This window comes from Giraffa tippelskirchi, chromosome 6 (assembly GCF_054371585.1).
Source record: "Giraffa tippelskirchi isolate mGirTip1 chromosome 6, T2T-mGirTip1v1.2.pri, whole genome shotgun sequence".
Classification (NCBI taxonomy): Eukaryota; Metazoa; Chordata; class Mammalia; order Artiodactyla; family Giraffidae; genus Giraffa; species Giraffa tippelskirchi.
In genome coordinates, this window is record NC_137280.1 from 120,892,874 (window position 1) to 120,913,938 (window position 21,065).

Consider the following 21,065-nt stretch of genomic DNA (forward strand, 5'->3'; position numbering starts at 1 on the left):
AGCAAGACTTATTTTTGCACAGAATACAGGGATCCAATATGGAAGGAATAACTTCGGGATCCACATCAAAAATGAGATTTCATCAAAAATGAGATTTCTTCAAAAAAAGAAAACAGAAAAGAATCCCACGGAGGCTCCAAGAGTCTGTCCAAAACAAATCCATCCTTTCCAACACAAAATGATACATTTCTCATAGTTGTTAATTCCACATTCTATTGCAGTTCATTGCAGGGACCAGGACTTCCTTGGAGGGTAGCGAGGAGTGTCTGCTTTGACATTAGAAAAGACCTAAGTAAGCCACAGCCACGTTACAAACCACCAATTGCGGAACACTCACGCTCCTGGCCACGCCCTGCAAGCAAGCCAATCAACGCGCAGCAGAACGCCTGCAGACTCATCCTCACTGCAACTTCCGACTCACCGTAGGTGAAGTAGGCCACTTCCGGCGGAAGTGAGACGTTGTGCAGCGTGTCGTCCTGCACGTGCTGGTCCACGTAGAGCTGGGCCTCGCTGGCCTTCAGGAAGGCCATGAACCTCGCTGTGAAGGAGGCCACGAAGATGGACAGCATTCCGAAATCCAGCAGGTTCCATAGGTGCAGCACGTACTCCCGCGGCCCCTCCTCCCAGATTTCCTTGCATTCGGACCAGATCATTCCTGTGGGAGAGTGAGAAGGTCAGGCTCATTGTTTTCAGTTCTCAGGGTGTGTGTGACCATAGGGACCACGGAGGGAACCAGGGGGCAGGTGTAAATGTAATAAGCTCTTTGGAGCTTGGAATGTTGAGAGCCAGCAGCGAACAAAAATATGTTTTCAAAGGCAGATGTAGAGTTAGGAAATTATCAGGCTGCAAGAATTTGTGCCACCTGTCCTGCTTACAGATAAATCATCTCCAGGTGTGAGGAGAGAATTCTCATCTGTTGATAGATTCTTGGAGGTAATATATGAGAAATATAATGGCTGACATTTGTATATTTTAAGAACTGGAAGGTTATAAGTGATCATACAGTTCTAAACTAAGTATAATGAAACTGACGTCCAGGAATGGGAAAGGGTTTTCTGAAGGTCGCACTTATGACCTAGAACCCAGTGCCCCTAATTCCCTAATTAGCTTGCTTTCCTTTGTATTTCTGTGAATGTTTCAGGTTCCTCCTGCCTCTCCTGCAACTGTTTAGTTTTGGTTATTAGTTTTGTTTTTTCCTTACTCTTTTATAACTTACTGGATTTTAAAGACTTGTGTCTTCATTGTTACATAGTAAACAATGTAGAAATCAACAAGATGTTGCTAGCTCCCCCATCCCGCCTCCAAGTCAGTCTCATGAGGTAGCCTAGACTAATAACTTGAGGGTGTATACCTGCACTGTCCAATATGGTAGCCACTAGTCACATGTGGATATGAGCACTCCAAATGTGGCTGGTTAAATTGAGGGATGCTACATATATAAGTGTAGACTACGCGCCAAATTTCAAAGACTTCATACAAAAAAAGGTAAAATATTTCAGCAATTTAAAATTTCAATCACATGTTGAAATACTAATATTTTAGATATATTGGGTTAGATAAAATCTATTATTAATTTCAGCTTGTATAATGTAGCTATCAGAAAATTTAAAATTAAATTGTGGCTTATGATGTGGCTTGCCTTATATTCGTATTGAATAGTGCTGTTCTCTACCTTTATCTTCACTGATTATTAAAAGTAAATTGGTTTAGATGATTAAAAATAAATTATTCAGTAACATTTTGATAATAAACATTTTGTAATACACATATTTATTATCATATATACATACTGTGTACATATTATATATATATGTATTAACTCCCTCAGATCTTTACAATAACCCTATGAAGTGCATTCTGTTATTATCCCAGTTTTACAGTTAACATATCCTTAGCCATAGTGAGGATATTCTCCAGATAGGAGGCAGGAGATCTGAAATTTGAGTCTGGAAGGTCTGGCCCTAGAGTCCATGCTCTTGACCACTATGGTCTTTGCTCCTCCAGGAAATAAAGTTGGGTTGAAAGCAGTTAATGAAGGAAAAGGTTTCCTTGGTGGCTCAGACGGTTAAGAATCTGCCTACAATGCAGGAGACCAGGGTTCAATCCCTGGGTCGGGAAGATCTGGAAATGAGAATGGTTACCCACTCCAGTATCCTTACTTGGGAAATCCTATGGACAGAGGAGCCTGGCATTCTACAGCCTATGGGGTCACAAAGACTCAGTCGGACACGACTGAGCAACTAACACTTAATGAAGGAGAAAGACTCTTAAATGTTTTCTAATTAACATCAAAGACTTTATAGCTACTCAGACATAGGAAAGATTTGATGCAGAACTAGCCCATTCTATGTTATACCATGTTACACTTCACCTGCTTACTTAGGAGGTTAATGTGGTGAAAGAATCACTAACTGGCTGGTTAGTGAAACAGTTCCAGCTCACTGATCACATGTTCCCTAAAGGTTAACACTGCCAGGCTCTTGGCACCCTCCTGGCTCCTGAGCATCAAGCATGGATGGCCTGTCTTCTCAGATTCCTCCTGCCTCTCCCACAGCTGTTGAGAGAAGTTTTGGCTTTGTTTAATGAAACAGATTCTAAGATCTGCATGTTTGTATCAAATTGGAGTCTCTGCAAAAGGAAATGTCCCAAAATATTGAAAATCTTTTTACAAGACTCCCACCACCACACACACCTTGTTGTTCCTGCTTTTTATCTTCACAAAACCATACTTCCGAAGCTTACACTTTGAAAATTTTTTTGATAATTCAGTGAAGTAAAATTTCCATAACACTGAAATGTACTTTCATCTGTGCCTGTTCAAATAGGTATTTAAAGTATGTTACGGGAAGAACCATTACAGGCTAGAAAAAATAATGTTTGTTGCTTTCCTCTATGCACCTGCCCCCTCCCCCTGATAATTAAAATTCCTAATGTCCTGGTGGACTGCTTTTAGCTAAGCACTAGAACAATTACAGGCTATCAGTTACCTTAATCCAGGAAGCCCTTGGTTCAGTTCTACCTTGGTCACTTATGGGGTGTGTGACCTTGGATAAGTTCCTTGATTTTCTTGAAATTTTGATGTAATTTCCAGCACTAAAAGTTCTGTAAATCTGAAATGCAAATTATTTACAGTAAACTGACTTTTCTGACCAACATAGAGGCACCTCATTGGGGATTGCAAATCATTTCCTCCATGGTCCAGCGCCCGTGTCAGTCTTCCCAGATTTACATATTAACTTACCCAGACTAATTTAAATTATTCCAAGGCCATGAGTAAAAAGTAGCACGAGCCCAAGGGTTTGAGCAACAGAAATGCTTAACGAAAAGAGAAATGTGTGAAATTAAGTACTTTAGTGAGTGAAATTAGGTTTCCTGCTTCCAGGGTGCTGAGGGTAGTTCAGCATTTTATATCCAAGCTGAGCCCCCTGGACTCCTGGCCCTAGCATGTCAGTCCGATGAGTATATAGAGCCCAGGGGCTTAGAGGGTAAGGATGTTGGGCACTGGAGCCTCCTTCAGGCAACCCCTTCACTCAGCAATGCCTGGAGCCCAGAGAGCGAGGTGACTGGTAATTAATGGGGATGACTGGCAGGGGAACAGATTGGGACATGCTGGGAAGCCTTGAGGGAAATGAGTAGCTTTTCATTCAGGCAGGTTCTAAGTAAGGCCTGCAGGCTGCTGAGATGGGGCTTGACAGTTCAAAAGGCTGTTCACCCCGATCCCTGCCTCAGATGCTTTTCAGAAGGGAATCCCCCTTCAGATTCCTGTGAGACTTAAACTGTGTGAACTCCTTAAATGGCCATAGCCCCTTCCTCTACATAGGGTTTCTCTACACTGTTCCTGGACCCCCCCAGACCACCACCTTCTGGGTTACCTTCTGATTATTGAGTCGGGACTTAGGCATTCTGTTAACTCACAGGTGGGAGAATATGCCGAGAAGCCCTCAACCTTCAGGCCCTAAGTCCAAACTCCGGCTCAACGGCAGGTCCTTTGCAACAGATCTGGGCTTCAGGCTCATTTAGGGTTCATTTGTTTTCCAGGCAAGGAGATGATATTAATAGATTCAAAAATTTTCTAACAAAGCTCATCTTCTCCTCTAACTTTTAGTAGCTAATCATTGTTGAGCACCCTCTAGGTGCCAGTTCAGTTCAGTCGCTCAGTCGTGTCTGACTCTTTGCGACCCCACGAATCGCAGTACATCAGGCCTCCCTGTCCATCACCAACTCCTGGAATTTACCCAAACCCATGTCCATCAAGTTGGTGATGCCATCCAACCATCTCATCCTCTGTCGTCCCCTTCTCCTCCCGCCCCCAATCCTTCCCAGCATCAGGGTCTTCTCCAATGAGTCAACTCCAAAGCTTCCTTACAGCCTGGTAGGTACCTACTCTAATTATCTCCACTTTACTGACGGACAGACTTGTGTACAAAGATGACAAGTAAATTATCCAGAGTCTCAGGGAGTTCAGGACCCTCTTTCCACTGCACTGTCGCCCACCTCCCCAGCCCCCCGCATGCTCTCTACTAGGCACAGACTTACTGTCACTGTTCAGGAACTTATTCACCACTTAATGGACTGCGTTGAGCTCCGACTTTGTGCTGGGGACCATGCTAGGGGAACAGCAGCCAAGAAGATGCTGTCCCTTCCCCAGCAAACATGGTCTAGTGCTGGAGACAGGTGTGTCTGCAAACAGTAGTGCTACAAGGTGACAGATGCTGTAATAAGAATGTCCAGGAGACTGTTGTGTGGACACACAGGGATAAGAGCAGTCAGTATTATAGTCATGAGACCCAGCACAGTGCCTGTGATAACATACTTCTGACTGAATGAAGTAGGTGACTCCTGGCATGAGGAATTAGCTGGGGGAAGGAGTAGGGGCTGAAAGGCCATGGGCATGAGGGAGAACAGGCTATTCTAGGAAACTGCAGGAGGCTCAGTATGGCTTAAGGGTTGGTAGGGATAAGGGGCTGGAGATTGGCAGCAGGGAAGGTTAGTGAAGGCCCAGTAGATCCTGAAAGGCCCTCCTTCAGGCCTTGAGGGGGAGACCAGGCAGCTCGATATCTAGATAGTCACCCTGAGCGGCCAGATAGCTCCTCGAGGTGATAAATGGTGCAGTAATGGGGTCTGATTTGCTGGGAGAAATTTTGGCAGTTTGGTTGAAGTAGTCTGTTTGGAAATGTTACCTAAATCAATGAAGAAACCATCAAAGGATGACTTAGGTGAGAAACACAGCCCATTTTCTTTTGCAGTTTTATTCTTGGTCAAACTTACATGTATGATTCTGCAGCTAAGGTTTAGCACTGCCCTCAGCGAGTTTGTAATCTGTGGTGGGTAGGGTGAGGGAGCAACTTGATCCTCACATTTTACGCACATGAAAGCTGGAATTTAGAGAGGCAGAGCCACCAAGGAGGAAGGCACACAGTCAGGTCTGCTCTTGATAACCAGTCTCAAGCTCTTTCCTCCTCTCCTCTTTAAGTGTGTTTTCCTACTTTGCTAGACATTTACATCTCCATCAATTGGGCTTTCAACTGGGTTGTCTGTTTAAGAAAACACTGCCAGGTTCTCTGTAAGATTTGGGTCGAGAGAGTCTTCATGACATAATTCTCTTCCTAGATGGAGAAGTGACATGCATAGTGGAGACGCTTCCTGCCCTCCAAGCTCCATGGCTTTCTGCAGACCACAAATGTTGTTATAGTCTTCTGGTGAGCATTGGTATAGCCACAGTCTCTAACTCACTAGATGGGTTATCAGCTCTTTCCTCTACCCCAGAGTGACTGCTAATGAGATAGGCAAGAAAGATATGTTCCTATGGTATAAACTGATGTCAGGGATTCTCCAGGCCAAGGATCTATGATCTCTGGTTTATTTGATCCTTCCCAAAGCAGGTCATCTTACAGCTCTAGAGGACACACATGTCTACTAGCAAATTCGCCTGTCCTTCCTATGTCATGCTCTTCTGGTGTCTTCCTTGATACTGTGTCCTGGTTTTCCTTATATCTTTGCATGTAGTCTTAATCTCCTTGTGGCTTCCATCTCCTCTGCCCTTACTTTAAATCTCCTGGATTTATAATCTAGAAGTGTTTCAAAACTCTGCTGGTAATCAAGTAAAGCATCTGGAGTTCAGGAAGAATATATTTCTGATCGGGTCTGACCCTTCCATAGAATTGTGCAGCAGAAGAACAACCCACATGCCCAGTAGAGATTTGGAGAAGCAATAGATCATTGACACACTATGTGGCCATTGAAAGAGGCCATTGGGAATACCAGATATCCACATGGAGTGAGAGTTAATGGAAGATGAGAAGAGCTACAATTTGTTTGATTACAGAAATGCTGATATTAATTGGGGCTTCCAGGTGGCACAGTGGTGAAGAATCTGCCTGCCAATGCAGGAGACGCAAGAGACACAGATTCAATCCCTGGGTCAGGAAGATCCCCTGGAGAAGGAAATGGCAACCCACTCCAGTATTCTTGCCTGGAAAATCCCATGGACAGAGGAGCCTGGTAAGAAACAAAGGAAAGCATGTAGAAAAAGAGAAGGGGGACTAGGAGAGCAGTGGGTGGCGGAGGACCTTGCATTTTTAAATAGGTCAGTTAAAAAAAGGCTTCACTTAGAAAAGGATACTTTTGAACACAGACCTGAGGAGGTGGGGAAGTGAGCCATGGCAGTGCTTGTGGGGAAAACTCTTAGGCAGAGGGACCAGCCTAAGTCAAGGTTCTGAGGCAGAACAGTTCGAAGCAAGGAAGGCAGTGGGGCTACCAGTGGGGCTAAAGGAGAGCAAGAGAGGTGGGAGGTGGTGGAAGAGGAGGGCACAGAGCTGGAGGGTGTGAGGCCTTTACAGCGACAGCAGCTCTCACGCTGGGGGAGATGGGATGGCATTAAAGAGGTTGGAGGCAAAGTAACACAATCTGATTATATTTTCAGTGGATCTCTAGCTCCTGTGCTGAGCATCTGCTGAGGCACGGGAGTGATGAGGGCAGAAGCAGGGACACCTGGACAAGGCCCCTCACCTCTTAGTGATCAGGCCCTCTCTCCATCTCTGTGGGAGCCAGTTGAACTTGTTAGGATGCTAAAGGCCTGTCCAGCCCTGGTGGAGAAGGAGTCATGGTTTGGGTGTTTGTATAGCCAGTCTGTCCAAAGGACCACATTCATGAGTCTTGGGGGAAGAGAACCGTGTGCTGTGTTTCTGCGTTTCTCCTGGCAGCGCCTAGGAGTAGTGTTTGAGGCCTTTCTCAGTAAGGGCCTGATGCCAGTTCAAGCCTCTCCAAGTCTAAGCAGAGGTCAGATCAGATTGCGGACCTTAGAGCTTGCCCGGCCGAAAAGAACAGTGAACGCCGTGCTCAGGGTCTTTCTCTCAAAGGTTGTTAGTAGTAGTAGTAATATTGAATAATTAAAGAGCTCCAGGAAGTATTTAGAGTCAAGATAACATTCGTCTTATTTTAGAGCTGCTTCCCTAATATCTGGCACAGTGCCTGGTATATAATGTAATGCTTAATAACTAGAATGGATTTGTGGAGGAAAAATTTGAGAAAATGGAAACCATACTAACAGAAAGCTTACACGTGCAAGTGCATTTACCACTGCACTTACCCGGCTACCTGCTCTGTGCCCTCAATGCCACCTTCCTCCTGGTACAGTAGGGGAAGTGTCCACGCTCCTGCTAAGGGCTAGCCCTCTGCTTGCCTGCTGGGTCCCATCCCCTCTCGCTGCTCAGGAACTTTGCTTCTGAAGTCAGTGGTCAGTCCTCAGGCCTTCTGTCACCTGATATGTCAACAGCATTCGACATAGGTGATCAGTCCGTGGGTCTTGACACCGTGACTTTGGTTGGCTTCTCAGACACCACTCTTTTACTTCAGTCTCCTTTGCTGGGTAAGATTCTTCTTGTTTCCCCATCCTTTAAATACTGCTGTGCCGGAGGGCTTAGTCTTCAGTTCATCCATTCACATTCACAGTTGAGGTATTGCATATAATTTACTTTAAGTAGACTGACATGCCCAAATAATGTTTCCAACCCCAGCTTCTCTGAACTTCAGCATGTATATCCAGTTTGCTACTTGACATTTCCACTTGGAGATCTAATAGATAATCTCAACTGAACTCTTGATTTCCATGTCTCTCTTCAAACTGCTCCTTCCTTGGTCTTTCCTGCCTTAGTTGTTGTTCAGTCACTCAGTTGTGTCCAACTCTTTGCAACCCCATGGACTGCAGCATGCCGGCTTCCCTGTCCCTCACCATCTCCCAGAGTTTGTTCAAACTCATGTCCATTGAGTTGAGATGCCATCCAACCATCTCATCCTCTGTCACCCTCTTCTCCTCCTGCCCTCAATCTTTCCCAGGATCAGGTTCTTTTTCAATGAGTCAACTCTTTGCATCAGGTGGCCAAAGTATTGAAGCTTCAACTTCAGCATCAGTCCTTCCAATGAATATTCAGGGTTAATTTCCTTTAGGATTGACTGGTTTGATCTCCTTGCTGTCCTAGGGACTCTCAAGAGTCTTATGCAGCACCGCAGTTCGAAAGCATCAATTCTTCTGCACTCAGCCTTCTTTATGGTCCAACTCTCACATCCTTACATGGAAAAATCATAGCTTTGACTTGCCAGACCTTTGTCAGCAAAGTGACGTCTCTGCTTTTTAATACGCTGTCTTGGTTTGCCGTAGCTTTTCTTCCAAGGAGCAAGAGTCTTTTAATTTCATGGCTGCAGTTCCTGCCTTAGAGGAAATCTCTATTATACCTTACTTGAACTAAAACACTTGGACTTTTCCTTGACCACCTTCTTTCTCGTACACCCCACAGACAATCCAGTAGCAATTGCTATTATTGATTTTATCTCCAAAATATAACCTACTCTACTACCTCCTCAAAATCAGCCATTTTCCATCTGAATTACCGCAGTGGCCTCCTAACTGGTTTCCCTGTTTCTGCTCCTGTCCCAGAATCATCTGTTCTCTACCCCAAAGCCTGCAATCCACTAGAAAATGAAGTTGTGGGATGTCACTTCTGTGCTCAGAACTATCAGTCATTTCTAGTCATCTCAGCTCTGTACCATGGCCTCCATGGCCTTGTGTGATTGGCTCTGCCTGTCCTTGTGACCTCTTCTCTGCCATCTCTCCCTTATTTATTCTGCTGCAGCCACATTAGGTTCTTTGCTGTTCCTCAGACTTCGCCAGCTTGCTCCTGAATCTAAGCCTTCAACACACACTGAACTGTCTATCTGGAATGCTTTCCACCCAGATGCCTGCAAAGCCGGCTTCCTCTCTTCCTTCAGGTCTCTGTTCACACTTCATCTCATCAAAGGGGGCAGGTGAGAGAGCTTCCTCTTACCAGCTCAACTCCTCTGATAAGATAAAATGTGAACAGAGACCTGAAGGAGGAGAGAAAGGAAGCTAGGCAGGTATTTATTCAATTTATCTTCACAAAGAAATTTGAATACTGACTGGGTATTTGAAAATAGATTATTCATTTTCTTTTATGTTTGTAGTTCTGTTTTAGAAAAAGAATCCCGATTTCTATTATCTGTCATGGTGAAGCAGTAAACTGGGGGAAAAAAGAAACTATTTTCAGATGCTGGAAACAGCACAGCACTGTGATCCTTAGTGAAGAGAAACAAGCAAGGTAAGTCATATGATAGCCCTGTCTGGTTTTTTTTTTTGGAGGCACATTTCAATGTGCAGGATGTAGAAAGGGATCCTAGAAGCATAGAAGCAGTCCCAATGAATTGAAGAGACAGAGATTGGAGTTCAGGAAGGTTGAAGTGGTTAGATGTTATATGGCAGGGTTCCAGAGAGAAAGGTACTATGCAGAACCAAAAACCCAAAACCAAACACAAACAAAACTAGTCCAGAAATTTACATAAGTAAATTATATAAGTAAAATCCTTTTGAATGTTCCCTTAATATTAAGTCATGAATGCATACAGTAAAACTCTGCAAACAACAGCCAGAGAGCTATAAGGCTCAGAAACTGTTCACCCAGTGGAGAGATGTTTGAGCTCTGACCCTCCAGAATTGAGAGCCTTTGTTGATTACTGAGGCCATTTAGTAGTGACCCCAAATGTGTGTCTCTAGTATAAGGATAATCAATCCTATTGTAAAGCTTCTCCAGATCCACTCTGAGAAAGTCTGAAAAGGACTAAACTCATCTGTAAGAATTTAACAACCTGTCAGAATAAAACAAAGTATCTCTTTGAAGACAACAAAATCTAGATGCTGAACAATATAGCACCTGATGTGTCCATCATTCAATCAGAAATTACAAACTCACCAAGATATAGGAAAAAATGATCCATGTCCAGAGAAAGTTTAGCCAGTAACCCAAAAATGATAGAAATGATGAAATTAGGACTTTATAACAGTTCTTACTATAAATACATACATTAGGTTCAAGGATTTAAAGGAAAATACAAATACCACAAAGAAGGAAATGAAAGTTATAAGAGAGAACCAAGTGGAACTTAAAGAGTTGAAAAATACAATATTTGAAATGAAAAATTCATTGGTTGAGGATCAAAATCACAGATGATTCAGAAAAAAAATGTCAGTGAACATGCAGCACATAAAGATTGGAAAAAAGTAAAAGAGAAATTTTCTTTTAGCATACACACAAAATGTTTGTGAATGAAATTTTATGATACCTAGGATTTGCCTCAAAATTCTACAGGGTTGGGAGAAGGGAAGTAGGATGAAGCAAATATTAGCTTTGATTTGCTAATTGTTGAAGATGAGAGATTGGCCCAAAGGGTTCATTATAATATTCTCTTGCTATTTCCAATTCTTAAAATTATTTACAATAAAAGTTTGAAAAATATAATCTAGTAAGAAAAAGTAGTTAGAATCTTTCTTTTGTCTCAAATGTAACAGGAAGTAGGTCAATGAAAAATAAGCCTTCCCCTTCATAATACTAATGATGTAACAGTCTTGAAAACTCAGCTTTGCTTTGATGGGTAGAAGCTGGAAGCTGGGACCTCTGTAGCTAGAGATACTTCCCTCTTGTTGTGATAATGCCCTGACACCCAGGAAGATAAATATGGAATCAGGAAGATGTCATGGCCTAGTAGGAGAATTATGGTAACATATGATAGGATACCCACTTAAGGGGGAATGTGGTTGCACTCACTAGTCTTATGCCTGCTGTCCAGGTGGGGTTATGAGGTGAGTGAGTGACTGGTGCTGTAAATCCTTTGTTTCATTCATAAACCCAACATATGAGTTTTTTTTTTTTTTTTTTTAAGAAAACGATGTCTTAATTTGGGTTGCTATAACAAAGTTGCACAGACTGAGTGTCTTATGAACAGAAATTTATTTCTCACAGTTCTGGAGGCTCTAAGTCCAAGATCGTGGTGCCAGAATGTTTCAGGTTGCAGATTGCTTGCTGTATCCTCACGTGGCAGAGTGGGGGTGAGAGCATGCTCTGGGGTCTCTTTTAAAGGGCACTAATCCTGTTCATGAGGGCTCCACGCTCTTGACCTAAGCACCTCCCAGAGGCCCCACTTCTAATACTGTCCCATTGGAATTAGGGTCTTAACATATGAATCTGGGGGGACATGAACATTCAGACCATTGGAAAGTACCTGGTGTTAAAGTGCTTAATGTAGTTAAAGCGGAGGTGGGGGCGGTATACGAGGGAGAATGAGGATAGACTCTGAACTGTGGAAGGCCACAGAACTCGCTCTACAACAGGCTTTACTGTTCCTTTTCAAATTGAGTGCCGGTGACCCCACTAAGTGAGCCTTTGGTTGCAGACTTGCCGGCTGATTAAAAGCTCCTGGGAAGCATGGCAGGCTTTGCTGCCTCTGCCCTTTGGGTCAGACTACTCTTCTCCTCATTACCTGGTTCTGATTGGGAGATGCAGCGTACAGGCCGACTCCCAGTTGTTCTCAGTTTGGGGATCTGTGGGCTCTTCCTCAGCGGTTCACCTCGCGTGGCTCTCAGGCCAGACGGGTTGAGCCTGCGGCGCTGCTGTCATGTGACTAGCACAGGGCATGTGTTAGGCTGTCTTTTCAAGTATTTGTTCTTTTATGAATTTGTTGGTTGGTGGTGCAGACACTTTGACCCTGAATACATTTTGACTCAATGTTTGTGAACATAAACATAATGAATACTATGCCAATATTGAGTTGTTGTTAAGAAAGGCAATTAGGGATGGGTGGGGGGTGGTGGTGGCGGATATCATTAGGACAGTTTAATTAATTGATCAAATCTTGTTACTGCATAAATTTTTTGTCTTTTTTTGTTTTAGTTTTACCCAAAACATTCTTATCAAATTCAAATCTTTTTGATGTAAATCTTATAATTTATTGATTAAGTTTTGTTTATATATAGTATCACTGGTTGTAGCTTTTGCAGTTTTTCATTGTTTCTTACAAAGTCTGATTTTTTTTTTAACCAATCAATTCAGTGTTAGAAAAATCTGTAACACATTTGACCATGTACAGTTTTAGCCGTTATCTGTTTTATTTTATCTTGCTTATTTCTACTAGTAATAGTTCTTGTGAGTTAGGGAAAAGGAGATACCCTTTCTTGGCTAGTCATTGAGACACCTGGGAATAATTTCCTTGGCAGTTCTAGTGGCAGACCTTGGTGGCACAAAATATCACCACAAAGAGGAATTTCACAGCTTCATTATGTTCATTAACACAAATAATGAGAACATGTTAGTCCCCTAACTTTTTAGATTTTTATATTATTGGCATTTTACTATGTATCAGTATTCAGTGGGAACAAAAAATATCTTTTAAGCTATGCAGTCTTATACTTTTTTCCTAAGGCTACTAGTGTTAGTTGCTCAGTCATGTCTAATTCTTTGGAACCCCGTGGACTGTAACCCACCAGGCTCCTCTGTCCGTGGAATTCTCCAGGCAAGAATACTGGAATGGGTAGCCATCCCCTTCTTTAGGGGATCGTCCTGACTCAGGGAATGAACCCAGGTCTCCTGCATTGCAGGTGGCTTCTTTACCATCTGAGCCACTAGGTTTCTAGTAGACTATATTTAAATGAGTAAGACCACGTGTCCCCCCCCCCGCCCCCACATGCAGACACTGTACAGTCACTTTCAATACACATATAATAAAAAGTATGGAATGAATTCCCCCCAAACAAATCCTTTCAAAATTGGGATTTATATTACAGGTCTGTGGATCTTTTATACCAGCATAGACAGAAGTTGACTTTGACTTCCGTGCTGGTCATCTCCTCACCATTTTGTCTGCCAAGAGTGCATTCAAGAGAAGGTGAGCTTCTGAAGTCAGAGTTTAATAAGGTCCTAATATAACTAGAGGAGGAGAGAATAAAAGACAGAGTGACTTGCTTACCCAAGACCCACTTCATGATGAGCATTTCTGTCCAGGAGAATTGTGTAGTTTTCACTCTGAAGATCTGTTTTGGGTAGTCTGTGAAGGTTTCGTTGGGCAGGGTTTTCACGCCTTCAAAGCGGTCTGATGCGTTCACAACTAGCAATCCCAAGAAGATTGTGAAAGAAACTGCATGGGCTACAAATTTCATGAAAGGGCTCCTCAGTGTTCGTCCTAGCTGGAAACAAAATGTGTATAAGACACGTTAATCTGGCAGCTTCAGGCAGGTGCAGGGCTCTCTTTAAAAGGCTTTTGCTGAAAGTTGAACCAGAGAATTCTTCATTTTGGACAGAAGCTGCTCCCCAAACCCAGACGTTTTCTAGAGCTTTTATGTGAGAGGCTGCTTGACTGAATCCATTTTCTAATGACTTTAATTTTTCCTGTTTAGAAAATTCAGTGGGAATGGTAAGAGAAAGGAGTGGGACATACTGATGTAACATCATGTTACAGCCTAACTGCACAGCTACCCCCAACCACATGGATATGAATTCTATGCTTTTTGAATCTAGAAAAAACTCTGTTTCAGTAGAATTCAGAATTTTTTTAAAAAAATTATACTTTGGATGTGCTCTGTTGCTCTTTGGTCTGTTTTCTTGGATTTTAGGTGAGATGATTTATTTTCAGCATTTCTTCTATCCTGGTAAACTTATTTAAAGCTGTACAGTTTCCACTAGGTTCTGCTTTAGCCATGTTCTATACATTTTGACCTGTAGCATTTTCCTTGATACCCAGTTATAAATATTTTATAATTTTCCTTTTGATTTCATTTTAAGTCAGAGGTTATTTAGTTTTTAGACACACAGGACTTCCCCCCCTTGCTTTAAAAAATCCTAATTTTATCGCACTGTGTTCAGATCATAGCCTCTATTATGCTACTCTAAAACTTACTGAGATTTTCTTTGTGGCCGAGAATGTGATTAATTTGTGCAGTTCTATGTGAACCTGAAGTTATTCAAAAGATGCCTTGTTAGGGAGCAGGTATTGGTCACATCTTATTATCCATGGCTTGCCATGCAAAGGCCACTTGGATCTCTGAGAATTAACTTGGGGGCTGCATAAGGGGTCTTTGCTGACTCTCGGGAATGAATTCACTTGGGTCTCTTCCAGGTCACTGCTGTCACCCTCACCTAATCTGACCCCTCAGCCAGGTGTAGTAATAAGACAAGAACAAAGAGAGAGGGGGACCTTTTCTGGAACACAGTTCCTTCTTCAGGGCAAATGTTCAATTATAGTCAGTGACCAGTTAATGTTGATGTTCTGCTTCATTCAGGAGTCCCAGAGTGAAATGTCAGCCAGCATGTAGAGTATTGGTTCAGCAGAAGATCAACTATAGGGTTTCTCCTGGTGAAACTTCCCTAACTATGACTATATTCAGCATAACATTTATAAATCAGATGGCTTGATAATGTTTTTCAATATGCTTCAGTGTGATAATCATCCACTTTAACAGTGCTAGTTATTATCGTAACATTCGAATGCTATACAACCCATCTGTTGAAATTAAAAATGATAGATTTTTTAAAATATCATTTTTTAAAAAAAAACTGCATTTTAAGTCTGAACATTGGAAATCCCTGCTTGTGCTGGAAAGGACTTGTTTGGACTCACCTGCCTTATCAGATTGTCATATCGCACTAGAATAACTTAAGAAGTAGACAAAGAGGTTTACCTGAAAACCATGCAGCCCACAAACATCCTACATACGACACTTCTCTGTAAAGTTTAACCTTGTTATTTACAAGGTAGGGACTGTAGATAATTTTTAGCCACAAGTAGGTGTACTAAATTCAGGATGCAGAGATTAAATATAAGGGCAAATAAAATACCTCATATAAACTCAGTGAAAAAAAAAGGAATCTAACCATGTTTCACGTTGACTTATGAATGTGATGTCAAAAACCTACTTTGAGTTTTTCAGCATTTTATCTGACTGAGCTGGCATTTTGGATCCCATTTCCCAACTAACAAGCTGGGATAATTTGCTGTAGACAGGAGACATTCTTACATGGTCACTGCATGGTTTCCTGTCACGGTGCCCTGGCTGGGGTAGTGGAGAGAGGGGAGGGAAGTTGGAGAATGACTGCAGAGTGGGGAGAGGAGGGGTTGAGAGGGCAAGGGACACCAGATCTGCATGTCCCAGCAGGGTCCCAGAGATGCCAGACAAAGGTGGAGAAGATGGAGACAGACACAGCTGTTAAAAGGACTGACAGCCAGCTTTCCCTACTCCTTAATCACTGGGCTCTAAGTAACATCTCCCTGTGACTGCCTGGATGAGGACATGGGGACACCTCTCCACCTTCTCATCGAGGCAGGTACCTGACTGCAGAGATCTGCCATGCAGGTGCACCCTTGCTGGCCCTGGGATTCCCCACAGGAGCTGCTTTGAGAAATTTAACATTCTCTTTGTCCCCTCCTTCAAATAGTTGTCTTCTGGCAGAAAATGCACCTGTCAAAGTTACTGTATTTATTGCAGACCATAAGGAAAATCCCTGAGAAGGCCCTTCAGTGTTGTGGAAGGTTACCCTGAACTCAGTCCCACTTGATTTAAGCCATAGGGAGAAAAAGCGAGGTTAGTAATTGATGCATCTTTCCTATTTTTCTTCTGGTCTTGAAAGCATCTTTTTAACAGGTAAACATTGATAAAGGTCAGATGAGATCAAATCATTTCAGTGATTTCCTTTTTCTTGTCTTTTTGGTGACATTTCCTATTTGTCTCAATTTTTTTAAGCAAATTATGCTTGGGGAAAATTTCCTCCTTTCATAAGGCCACCAGGTGAACCAAAAGAAAGGAGAAAAGTTAACCAATATGTATCTGTTGCTCTTAGTTGTGGAGTCATTAAAGCTGGGTCAGGTAACAGTGTTAGGTGTAAAAAGAGATGGAAGAGCTTCAGAAGACATAGGCCTTGGTGTGCTCTGCTAGAAGAGCACAGCTGGTGAGTTTGAAACCTGGGCTCAGGCAGCTGCATCATTACTTGGCCCTGATGAGCTGACAACATATCAGGAAACCCAAGCTTGCAGCACTAAGTCTCTGGCTCACCCCAGACTTTCTGGGTGCTATTCTTTTACTTTGGGATACTCTGGGAAACAGATGAATATGAGAATAACTGAGTTGTTCTCCCAAATTAGCTCCAAATGAACTTCATTCTCTAGCCCTCAGGGTGGGCACCTGCTTTTACTTGTCGACACCCCTCTGTGTTTAGTGGCACTGGGCTCTTGGCCCACAAGTGGAAACACTTAATGGGGACCTCGTAGCCACAAGCCCATGAGGTGGGCCGTGACTGCAGGAGAGCATGCAGAGAGTGTTGCCAGCCTCTCTCCTCACTCAGAATCTCCAGTCTTTCTCATCAAATGCCACCCTCACTCGCTGCCTGCTGCCAGTGGCCACAAGCAAGGACTTAGTGTACAAGCTGTGCAAAGCTGAATGGAGGCAGACTTTGGATCACACATTTTCAAAAGGAAACATACAAGGCTGGAGTGGTTCTCAAATTTTTGAATGACCTTGATGAAATTCGTAGCAAATTACTCAGAATGCTCCCTCAAAAATTCTTTTTAAAAGTATCTAACCCAGGGCTCAGAAATCTTCTTTCTTTGAAGTGGGGAGTATATGTTCATTCAGCGCATGGTGTCTCTGATCATTGTGTTTTCACATTATCATGTGTTTCTAGTCTTTGTCCTGGGGGCTGAAGAGGTGCTGAGTAATAGTGGGTTATAAAGGTAGGGCTTCTAAGGAAAGAAGAGGAACGAGTAGTTAATCACATGGTGATTTTGACTCCTCCCTTCTAGAAAAGCCCTGCTAACTATAAAGCTCTGAATCAGATTCATTCCAAGGTCAATGGTCAGCAGCTAAGGTCTTTATATTGAGCACTCAAAGCTATAATGCTGCCGATGTAACTGGGTGATTGGGAATGCTGGGATGTGCACGTGTACATTGACAGTGGCTAAGGTCAGGTCTCTGCAGCAGAGACCTTGGATTTAAATCACAGCTCTATAGTTTTTGGCAAGTTTCTTCATCCCTTTGTGTCTCAGTGAATGCACCTGTAAGATGGGGATAAAATAGTACTTATTGCATAGGGTTGATGTAGGGAATGAATTACTTAACATGTGCAGTGCAGCACAGCTACTGGCCTATAGGAAATACTCAGTATGTGGCACCGGAGAGCCCTAGGCAGTTCTCCTAAGGGGAAGCTTAAAATCGTCTGACTCTTAAAAAAAAAGACAAAAAAAAAAAAAATCAACTGACTCTTGAAAAACTTGTGTGCAAGGATTCACAAAGGAAGACCTCTATAGCGTCCTTATATATTTATGTTACGAGCCCTTTGGGGGAACTATCTATGCACAAGTTGATGCTGGATACTGCAGGTGATGGAGCTAAAACAAGCTGTAAGAGTTGGGTCTTCCCTTCAAAGTGGCTGATTTTCTAGTGGAGACAGAAACAAGCAAAACCCTGGTAGGAAATGGGTGGAGAGATGGGAAGAGAATTTTGCAGGGCTCAGACTTGACTAAGGATGAGGGGGTCAGCCCTCTGGCACTTGTAAGTCCTCTCCCAGCAGGGTGACATGTGGTAGACCCTCTGTCTGGATTTGAGGGCAGCAGCTATTGGAACAGAAGAGCAGAAAATGCTCTATTTCTTGGCACAGATTTCCCCTCTGTGACAATGCTTTAAACATTGTGTTAGGATTTTTATTTAATCATGTGTCACTCCAGTATTCTGGCCTGGAGAATTCCGTGGGCCGTATTAGTCAGTGGGGTCACAAAGAGTCGGACACATCTGAGCGACTTTCACTTCACTTTCAGCTCTCTGGCAGCTACAAATGAGGAGGATACACAGACCTGTGGAGGCGCTGTCCTCTCTCTGTCTTGTCTCTGGACGACATGGTTTGAGGACCTCTGTTTCAAACCATTTCAGCTTTGGCAAGGCTGGGCCTTCAAAAGCTGTAGTCTCTCATGCCTTTCTCACTAGATGATTTTGTTTCAGAGGGGGCTAAGGAGGTTTAGGGCAATGACTAACATTTTAGTATTTCTACATGCAAGAGTTATGAACTGTTAGATTGCACAGTGCAAAGACATCAGGTAGGAGTCTAAAGTTGTTTACTGCTCTTGCTGCCCAAGTCTGGGGACTAATTTATAAGGACAGCTGGACCACAAAGGTTAACAGGTAACAGAGGTAGACAGCTTCCCCTCTTATACTTGTATAACTAGAACTTGTGCAGTTCCTCAGCACTCTCAATGCCGACTTCTCCCATCTACCTGCTGCAGAGACCATTTGAGTCCTTGAGGATGATGGTTATTTTTTCAGCTCTCAGATTTTAACAGACAGACAACCTAAATTATGAATCAGAATGGGAAATCAAAGGATGGAAAACAGTGCAATCAGTCATAAAAGCCCTTTGGCATGGCAGCCCTTGTTTGGAGGATAAAGAGCTCTCTGGGAAGCGATTTACCTGAGAGCATCCATGTGAACAAGAACTCACTGACCCTTCAGTGAGCTGGTTCTCCTCACCCAGGTTTGGGGATTACAATGAGAAACGATAAAAAAAATCACTGTTTTCTTTATTTACCCTGACAAACCAGTGCCATGCTCCAGACCTGCAGTTATCACCGTACGTACATGTCTGTGACTTGGTTACCCTCTTTAGTCCCCATATTAGTAAGCTCAACTCCTGTTGACAGTCTTCACCTATATCATCTCCTTTTCAGCTGTCTTTTTAGGGGCCCTCAGAAACTTATGTAAAAATATAATGGACAGCCTTGGGAATTCAATAGGAAAGATATGGTGAGGTTATTCTGGCAGGCTCAGAAATTTTGGTCCTTGATAGTTGTTAAATTTGGACAGCAACTATTAGGAAGTAAATGCACCGCTAAGTTGGAAACAGAAATCTCAACATTTGCTAGACATGGATGGACATTAGCAGATTGATGAGGTTTAGCAGTGATGTTTTATGAATACATTTATAAAAGCATCAAAGGTCTAATTTCTTTGAGGGAGGTATAGTAAAGCTCTTAGCACATGGAATTGCTAGAATGACTGGATTTTCTATAGAATTACTGGACAGATATAAAGGCACGACCCCGTGGGTGGAGAGACACCAGCACCTTTACAGAGTTCCCCACCATGCCGCTCCTCTTGGGGACTAGGGGCCTTTAGAGAGGGCTGGTTTCTTCACACAGAAGATGTGACTTCTCTGTAATCCTCAGAAATGTAATGTCTCTGCCAGACTTGGAAAGACTTCTTTCTAAATGGTGAAAGAAAAGACTAAAAATATCTTGACTGTTTTATCTGTCCTTTGGCTGCCTCAGAGTGAGTTTGACAAGTTCTTTAATGAGGAATCTTTCCTTGGAATGAGCATTGCCACCAAAAATTATCTCATGCTGTGGAATAATGCTTGTCACTTAGCTATGAACACACCCTCCACTGCACTGAGCTCAGAGTTGGAGCCCAGAAAGTGCAAACAAACCGCAAGTGGCTTAATGGCAACCTCATGTTTCTCTCAAGTGCTGTTTTTGTTTTTTGTCTTGGACATTTCAGGAACACAAAATGTTGATCAGACAAGTATCTGAACAGAGGAGAGGAAGCTGTAGCCATGAGGCCAAACTTGGCTGTAATCATTACTTCTAGAATATTCCAGAAGACTACTATAAATCTGACCCCTGTGTTCTATAGTGACATCTCTCTCTTGAATTTACTGGATTACTGGGTCCACAGAAAGTCCAGGATTTCTCCCACTTCCACCATCCCCCCTCCCTTTTTTGGCATCACATCTGCATGATATTGACTAGGATCCTTTTTCTCAGATCTACTGAAAATCTAAAAAATGTAGTCATCAGCTGGCAGATCATCTCTTTCTGAATGTTTCCCCAGGTAGGTCGAGGCAAGCCAGTTTGCTGGTGTTGCTTAGTCCTAGTTCCCTGAAAACTGTCACATGTAGTTTTACGACAGAAGTCAGGGTTGGCAGTTTTTGGCTGTAATTTTAATGAGTGATGTCCTAGAATTAGTTGGGGGCTTAGGGAATGTAAAGGCAAAGTCCCCATCCATCTCTGGATGAAGGCAGTGATCTAACTTGCAGTACAGGCTAGATAATACCAATATGAAAACAAGGGCCTAAAATCAATGACCAGTGCTGATTCAGTTTTAAATCTGGCTAGTCTTTTTTCATTTCACTGTGCTTTTTCCAGCTCATGATAAAGGAGAGAAAAGATTGTTTTCCCATCCATATGTATCATTTGGGGAATACTGATTTAGCAATCTGTGCCATGGTAGAGGCGCAGGCATAGAAACAAAATCCTCAATAGATATAAGATTGGACACCACAAATATTCACTGTGAGGACTTTTATTTTTAATACTATTCTACAGGAGAAGGAGTCTGAGTCCTGATTACATTCTCTGATACCCCTCCTACTCTAAGGCAGTCACTCCATTGCCCCCCCTTTTAGACGGCCTCATTAGCAGATCTGAAGTCTTGGGCCCATCTTCCTGGCATGAGTTTTCTCTTGGTGGAGCTGACAAGAGGATCCATTCACTGATGACACTTTTATTAACTGCATTAGCTGACTAGATTCCCCATGGAACTAATCTTCCTGTAGTCATATTTCTACCAAATGTTGATTACCTAAGCTTAATTCTTTTCGTAATAAATCACAGAGTAAATGCAGCTTTGGAACCTCTGATGACCATGTAACCCACGAAACATATTTCAGAATTTCTGCATGATTCGTCTTTAT

At 42.7% G+C, this 21,065-nt stretch overlaps 2 protein-coding genes across 17 annotated transcripts in view; one reads left to right on the top strand and one right to left on the bottom strand.

The window, feature by feature from the left end:
• Positions 1-21,065, bottom strand: part of TRPC7 (transient receptor potential cation channel subfamily C member 7) — a 141,877-nt gene that overhangs the window by 38,894 nt on the left and 81,918 nt on the right. The window contains exons 5-6 of the mRNA XM_081500633.1: positions 13,306-13,522; positions 422-655 (exon numbers count right to left, since the gene is read on the bottom strand). Coding sequence (XP_081356759.1) covers positions 422-655; positions 13,306-13,522 — 451 coding nt within the window. The remainder of the gene's footprint in view (positions 1-421; positions 656-13,305; positions 13,523-21,065) is intronic.
• The window catches only part of LOC145510158 (uncharacterized), a 735,177-nt gene that overhangs the window by 38,315 nt on the left and 675,797 nt on the right, over positions 1-21,065 (top strand). For 12 of the 16 annotated variants that reach the window (XR_014056824.1, XR_014056826.1, XR_014056829.1 and 9 more), the window contains exons 1-2: positions 439-673; positions 9,478-9,611. Coding sequence is in view for 1 of the 16 variants with exons in the window: in XM_081500643.1 (XP_081356769.1) it covers positions 9,478-9,611 (134 nt within the window). In the remaining 15 variants the exon portion in view is untranslated. Of the gene's footprint in view, positions 1-438; positions 674-5,610; positions 5,700-9,477; positions 9,612-21,065 lie in introns of those variants that run through there. The other 4 variants (XR_014056835.1, XR_014056838.1, XR_014056837.1 and 1 more) reach the window with 3 other exon arrangements.